Here is a 7,594-nt window from a genome sequence, read left to right as displayed (position 1 = left end):
GGAGGGGCACTCAATGCAAGACCAATTGTTGCAGCGAAGCCGGGTGTCCCGCAGAGCATGAAGTGCTACTGCTCTGCATGGATGTGTATGCCCTGTTAATTTAGCACAAATGTCAAAGCTTGGACGTAACAGGTGGCCTCTTCAAGGAGGCTTTAGAGCTAAATTTACATAAATAAATACATAAGGCTTTTATTCTCTGTCCCTCTTACAGTGATGTTTCTCACAGAGGTGGCTTTTTTATACTCCTCCTGAATTTGGATTTCCTTTATGGAATTATTTAACAGAAGCAGAACATAACAGTCTGGTTTGTTTTGGGTTTTTTTGGCAGAAGAGCAGGGAATTTTTTTGTGTTGCACACCAGCAGTGCTCTGCCTCTAGAGGTATAAAGATAATTGAAGTCAACTGTGCCAGCAGAACATCTTCTGTTCAGCCTGACTGAGCTGTGCACGGAGACACTAAGTTATTTACTTAGTCAAAAAACACATTATTGGACTGAGCATGGCTCTTGTGCTACAGAAGTCCAATTGAAAAGTGCTTGGGTCACTATGTACGAGATTGTCCTGTGTTTTGTGTTTGCTTGGTGAATAGTGTCTAGCTGTTGTTTGGAACATTTAAAGGAAGTGCAGCCCCTCTGAAAGTGCCCTAGCTGACTGTCCTGATAAAAATGTACTCAATACAGAACAGTCCTCAACTTTCTCCAGATTGTACACGGTTTCTAGAATGCCTTCTGTGGCTTCTGGAGGCAGGATGCTGGAGGCGTTGGATTGAAACTTCTTTTCCAAGTCTTCCTTTTCCAGAGGTTTCCTCCAGTGTCCGTAGAATGTATCACAGCGGTCGCTGATGGTGTTGCCATCCTGAAGCGTGACACTCACTTCGCAGTAAAGACTCTCAAAGCTAGGTGTGTTATCAGGAGGGTTCTCCAGCTGTGTTTTGCAGAGGAGCTCCTGTAAGGCTGGCCGGTGAATGTTCTCGCTGGTGAAGGACTGGACTGACATGCTGCCATCCAGCAAAGCAGAGCATGCAACAAACTGGAAGGAGTGACGAGCTTCATGCTCTGAGGTAGGGCTGGGTCTGTTGACGTATTTGACCTCTGGGACTTTGAGAGTGACTTTCTTAATTTTATCAAGGGGGAGCAAGTTGTCGCTGCTCTCCACAAGCTTCCTCCTGACAGAAGATGCTGCATCAGCCACCCAGTGCGTTCCAAGATGAGCAGGAAAGCATTTGATGGCCACATCTTGTTGGTCCAACAGCCAGGGATATGACTGCAAGGTTGGCAGAGTCTGTGGGTTGTAATCTGTATAAAAGGCACCTATCCCTGACTCCATGTCCAAGATCTGTTTGCTTCCTTGAAGGCCCTGTGATGCTAAGCAAGCTGCTTCCAGTCCATGCTTGGCAGCATTGCCAATGTGGAGGGGCTTCGTTTGGGTTGCTGCGTTCGCCAGTGGGGCACCCGCATAGGAAGCAGCAATAGCCAAAGCATTTTTACATTTCAGCTGGTCAAGAGCTAGGAGTTTAGCACAAGCTGCTGCACTCCCCATCGTACCAACCACAGTTGGTGGGTGAAACCTGAGAAAAACAAAATCCATTACCATACTTCAAAAAGTCACCTGAATTCACCATATAAACAAGCTCCAATTTCATTTCACTGAGGTGGAAGGTGAATTGGACCATAAAGAAACATGCATTCAGTGTTCTAGTCTGGTCCTAAAGGAACAATTGCCAATTTTTCCCAGCAACAGTTAAACTGGAATAGTACAACTTCCAATAGGTCCTCTCCAGAAAGCAACTGAAATGTTAGAACTGCTCCTAGTTCAAGGCATACTGAACAGAATAATGGCAAAAGCATCACAGTTTATAGTCATCTATAAATGATCTGTATATAATTTATACTCATCTAGAAATAACAAATATGGGGGGAGACAAGTTTTCCGATTCTGCACCAGTTTTGCAGAATTGGGAAGGAACACATAGAAAATAGCAAGAAGACATCTGGTCTTTCCCACACTTCAAGGCTTTCCCCTTAGCACACCTGGCCTTCTTGGGCTCTACTCTGGGCCCAGCACCCATGACTCCATTATGCTGAGAGCAAGCCACCAGGCATGATCATGTGTGTCCATGAGAGTCTAAGACTTGTGCTATGAAATGTTGTCCTTTTGCTGCTGTTTTTAATTAATAGGGAGATCATCGTCTCCTTGTAAACTCAGCGAGGTCTCAAACAGAAATCTATTAGGTAAGCCACAGGGAGTCACGTAAGTGTATTCATGTTTAAGATGAACCTTTCCTAAATTTCCAGAAAAAAAAAAGCATATAAAGTATTATCAACTGTGCAATTTGTATTTTAACTGTCATTTCATTAAATATATCATCATCAAAAAACCTCTCAACTTTCTACTTGAAGCACTTCTATGTACCTTTTTGGAATGTTTCTGGCTTCGCTGGAGAAGCGCAGCAGCCTGCCTTGCACTTCGATTCCCACATTGAAAGCTAAGAGAAGATCAAGACCTGAGATTTTTTTCTTCTGAGGAAAAGCCTCCGAGAGAGCAATCACGGCAGGGAGCACAGCCCCGGATGGGTGTGTGGCTGGATGCCACGTGTCATCAAAATCCATGGAGTGCACCTAGTGGAAAGAGAAGCCTTGACTTGTCATTCAGGAATAAACTCTGACTTTGCAAGATTGGCTCAGTCAGATGAAATTGCTGTAACTGGTATAAAAAAAGACAAAAAGAACGAAATTCTCCTTAGAAATAAAAACTTCCAAAGCCTTTCTTTTGAAGACCTGGCACTCCCATGAGAAGTGGCAATGCAATACAAATCCTGCCTCAAAGCAGTATAATTCTACTTCAGGTTGCACCAGTCTAGAACTAGTATGACAATGAATATTCTTTCCTAAAATAGGCTTTTGCCGCATCAGACTGGTATAATTAAAGCAGCAGTTCTAAGTCCACCATGTGGATGCTGAATTTTCACTTCCTCCAAACCAAGTATGTAAACATAATGAAACAACTTCCCACTGTGCTGCAACTGATGCTGTCATGAGGGCTGAGACTATTAAAGCTGTAGCAGTTGAATCCATATTACTAACTGGAAGCTGTGTCAGAACAACTTCTCTGGTGCAACGATCCACAGGTATTGGGCACAACCTTGAAAATGTAGATCAGACCTCAGCCTGAATTTTCAGCATGTCAAAACAAGACTAGTCACACAAGGAACCAGACTCCCTGGACTTGCTGGGAGTAGGAGAATGCTACAGTCTTAAAACTGGGATGAGCTGCTTAGTCCTTCGGAGAGGTGCCTCCTCTTTCCCATACCCAGAGCCTTGCTGTTCAGGAAGATTTTGGGCATTCCCAGCCTGGCATACCAGCTGCTGTTCTGGTAGCAGACTGCTCCCAGCAATGCACTCAGTGCTTGAAATGTACTGCTTGTTGGAAACCTCCTCAATGTTTTGGCAATCCCCAAGGACTTGAGACCATCGAGGACAGCATTTTAATAACATAATCATGCCTCGAAAGCTGAGCTTTCATGGCATGAAATAGCCAGTATCCTACAGGCTGAGAGAGTTGGGGTTGGAACTAGAGGATCTTTAAGGTCCCTTCCACCCCAAACCATTCTATGATTCTATGATTTTACGATTCTATTAATCCCTGTCTTACTTCAGAGCAAGCTGGGAAGCTTTTCAGGCTCCCCAGCACTCAGGTCTTGTCTCAGAATACAGACCATACGCATTTCTGAGGACTATGTTCTGGAACAGACAGAAGAACACCCAGTCCCTGCCCTGAAGGACTTTGATGCCAGCTGGGAAGATGCCCTTCAGTGTGGAATAAGGAAACTTATGCCCAATGCCCGGTAAGCTGTAGTTCTGGCATCTTCAATATGTGTTTGTAATTGAGTTGCAACTGAGATGTAAACTGAACTGAACATAGCAGCCAGATCTGAATATCACAGAGGCTGCTGGGAGCTGAGAGGTACCAGATCTCATTTCCAAGGTAATTTTTTCCACATTGGAAGTGAGGTGTGAAAATTGGACCTTTGATATTGTCATCACATTTGTTTAGATAGGCTGAATTTCCTTGGTTGGTCACCTTCTCTAGTTTTGCAGAATTGCCAACTTTGTCTACCTCATCTCTTGTTCATCTTTTGATTTCAAATGGTCGCAGCCTCAATTTGAATTTAGACAAATGTCTTGGGAGCTACGTACTGCTGTAATGATAAAGTATGTGCCCAAAATATATAATTGGCTTTTGCAAGCTGCGTAACTGAAGATTAAATTGCTTTGCGATATCGTATGTAGGCATCTGTATGTGCATCTGTGTTTTTCTGTAGCTGTACTTGGCCAGTTGGCATGAAATTTGGATCCTGATTAAATAAGTGAGAGGTAGAGTACCTCCTTGTAATGTGGCCATAGCAAGGTTGTAACAAGCTGTTAGGCTGTAACAAGCTGAAAACAGCCTCAAGTCCCACACGAAAGATAAGGGATGCTGTTAAGTTGGATCAGATATTGAACCTTCAGCTGGGTCTCAGCAGGAGAAAGTTGAAGCACATTAGGAGAACAATCTAAGACAGTTTTGTAGCAGGCTTCAGGCAGAAGAATAAACTATTATTTTAGGAGCATTCTGGTCTCTCTAGAGCAAGAATGGCATCAATTAGTGTGATTTAAAAACAAATAAAAAAGCATCTCTTACAGCCACTCCATTCACGAAAGCTGCATACAGAGGAGGCAGTCGGAAATCCAAGTGGCCCCATATGGTACTGGATATATCTGAGCTATAGATCTGAAATAAATTGACATCAATGAGTTCAAAGTCCTGAGCCCAAGGATAAATGTGCGTGGTATCTCTGATGTATTTGAGATCAGATCATACCCTCTTGAGACCCAACTCTTCCCTTTCATGAGGAAAGCATTGTTTTATCAGAAAGTATGAAAAGAGACTGGGTTTCCCATTGGCTTATGTCAAGAGCTCTTTCCACCCAAACAAACCACAGGGGACAGACCAACACCATCTGCCTGGCCATTCAATACCTTCACACAACCTCTGGCCATTGACATCCCTTCTCACTGGCAGTTCTCTCAGGACTGTCATCAGCTCATTGGGGAAGATCGTTAGTTAAAGGTTCTGATTTTCTGTGTTTTAGTAAGACTCTGGGTAAATTATACGTGGCCTATTGATGCTGGTATCTCCACACTGTAAAGGCCTCTACCCTTTTCCTTTTGCTGTGCAAATCTTTTAGCCAATGAAGAGATCTTCACAGGATAAAATAGAAGGGCATAAACTACCAGGGTTTGGGAAAGGAGCATCTCTGTGTGAAGAGACTTATTGGTACACAGAGCTCTGGAGCCTGAGTCCAACTAACCAGGTCTGACCCATAAAACAGTGGGTTAAACTCCTCCTTAAGGTCAATTACTCCTCTAGTTTAAGGAGAACAAGACTGGAGGAGAAACATGACCAGTGTACCTCAGACAACAACTGTGTTTTATGGACTGAAAGTAACCCACTACTAACTCTCCATCCCTTTAACACTCCCTTGTTTTGGGAAGTCTAGTGGGAAATACTGTTTGCCTTTCAGACATTTTTAATAAAAGCTCAAAGGTGAAAGAAAGGGATTCTTTATTGACTGTGCTTGTGGTGGTGGGTCTTAGTGTACAGTCTGTTACACAGAATTCTGCTCATCCATAGTTAAAAGTAATTTGAGCAATGAAGTTTTCCTGTCTCCAGTGGGAAGAACACCTCGTCTCTCTTTCCACCCTGAAAATAATTTTACTCTGACAATTTTTCCCCTTATAGCCCAAATTTTCTTCTGATTTCTTTAGAGTTAAACCTTAGGGTTTAGGAATGCCAGACATCTTACCTTGCTGTACTGTGTCACTTTGTGGCAGACCTCAGTGCTGGTACCCAGAAGCCCCACTCCAAGAGTATCTAGAATCATTCGCTTGCTCCTGTGAATGACTTTGTCTGTCAAGTGGTTTGCATTCAAACCATGAATCACACTGGCAAAATTTCCTGTAATTGTCTGAGAGGGAAAAAAAAGAAGAAGTAGATACTTCTTATTTAAATAAAATACTTCCCCACCCCTTTCTTCCTTTTTTTAGCTTTCAGTTTCAGGCTATTGCATAGCATGCTGACCATTTGTTGCTTACATGGATTGCATCAGCAAAACTAAAGCTTGAATCCTTTCCATTTTTATTTGCAGAAATGCCACAGTGTTATTTATATTTTATTTACACTTTCATCAGTGTCCTTGTCTTTTCTACATTTCTGCTGCTTCCTCCCTGACTTAAGTCCTTGAGGGTAAGCACTGCAAGTGATGCAACTTTGCAAGATACCTGTATATACATATCTATAAACACACACACACATACATAAAACAAATAGAAGCAAAAAAACTTCTGTTTTCCCATAGCACTTTCTTGTTGCTATTGAAATTAGTAAGAAGTGGCATTTCAATCCAGTGCAGCCGCTATCACACAAGGAGGCAAGATTTCATCTCTTTCAGTAGCAGAATTATTCTCCCCAGTCTTGCCGAGCTTGGAGCTCAGTGGGAGAAAGGACTTGGCAGCCCTACCTTGCACCCATTGCTCCTGGCTCCCAGCTCCTATTGAATTCATGCTTAGCTGGACTGTCAGCTTTTCTCCGAGATAAGATTTCACCTCTTTAAAAAGCAGTAGCTCCTTGTTCCTTGCTCCTGCTGATTTTGGAATTATATTTCTCATTTATTTTTTTCCTTTCCTATTGAGCACTGAGTCATTATGCAAACTCAGCCTGCTTCTTCCTGGCTGGTGGTGTTAGCTCCTGTTAATATCTCTATTAGAAACTAATCTTCCATTAGAAACTTCTCTCTGTAGAGGCATATATTATTTACAAGCAATGTATACACACACTTGCTTTTTTACAATATATGAATATAGCTCTGCTCTTTCTTTGGAAATTGTCTCCTTCCATTCCCCCCGTCCATCCTCTCCCTCTACTCCCCTGCATGTATCCACACAGAGTGATATTTCTTCTTGGCCTTCATTTTGCTGAGCTAACCAAACTGTGTTGCTCTCTCCCTTATAATGCAGATTTGCTCCTACTATACTAGTAGTTTTTCATTATGTTTTTCCAATTGGATTTCTCTTTTCCGGCAATGGTGACCAGAATGTGTTTTAGACAAGTTCTCACTCAGCTTTGTACTAAAGCGTTGAGACTACCTTGATGCACACGAGTCATTTAAAGCAGGTGAACCACATATTCCATGGTGAGATGCTACTGAAATGCATAGAGTGAGAATACAAAAGCTTGAACAGAAAAGTGCATCTTACAGTGCCAAGAAACAAGACAGTACCTTTGCCCACATCTTGGGGGGAGGGCGTGTGGTCCCAGCGAGATGCAGCAAATGAGTGGTGGCCAGTGAGCAGGGAAAATATCTCTCACCCTATTTATATGCTAATGTCTGGGGTGGGGGTAGAAATATTAGGGTGGGTTTTTTTATTGCTCATCTTGTCCTGCCCATTTCCTTATCTGCCTGGAACTGTTCCTTTTTCTTCACTTTCAACTTTCCTCTGACTAACTGTACTATAAACTGCTGGGACACGTGCGAGAGGAGTCTGTCAGTCACAGTC

At 42.8% G+C, this 7,594-nt stretch overlaps 1 protein-coding gene across 1 annotated transcript; it reads right to left on the bottom strand.

Annotated features, from left to right (window-relative positions):
• Window positions 1-532: 532 nt before the first annotated feature.
• On the bottom strand, window positions 533-7,380 carry IRG1 (immunoresponsive 1 homolog (mouse)). Its single transcript, XM_010003498.1, has 5 exons — window positions 7,318-7,380; window positions 5,845-6,006; window positions 4,680-4,769; window positions 2,412-2,617; window positions 533-1,566 (listed from the first exon to the last, which is right to left on the bottom strand). Exons 1-5 carry the CDS (start codon window positions 7,327-7,329, stop codon window positions 612-614), a joined length of 1,425 nt encoding a protein of 474 aa, XP_010001800.1. The 5' UTR covers window positions 7,330-7,380; the 3' UTR covers window positions 533-611.
• Window positions 7,381-7,594: the final 214 nt, after the last annotated feature.

Source organism: Chaetura pelagica, unplaced genomic scaffold, assembly GCF_000747805.2.
Source record: "Chaetura pelagica isolate M959 unplaced genomic scaffold, ChaPel_1.0 scaffold106, whole genome shotgun sequence".
Taxonomy (NCBI): domain Eukaryota; kingdom Metazoa; phylum Chordata; class Aves; order Apodiformes; family Apodidae; genus Chaetura; species Chaetura pelagica.
This window is presented reverse-complemented; position numbering and strand designations above follow the sequence as displayed.

What these genes read in the sequence shown, in the direction of transcription:
- IRG1 (XM_010003498.1), bottom strand. An exon ending in AAGTGACACAGTACAGCAAG is followed by an intron (nt 4,770 to 5,844) that starts GTAAGATGTCTG and finishes AATTTATTTCAG; the next exon opens with ATCTATAGCTCAGATATATC. An exon ending in CTTTCGTGAATGGAGTGGCT is followed by an intron (nt 2,618 to 4,679) that starts GTAAGAGATGCT and finishes TCTTTCCACTAG; the next exon opens with GTGCACTCCATGGATTTTGA.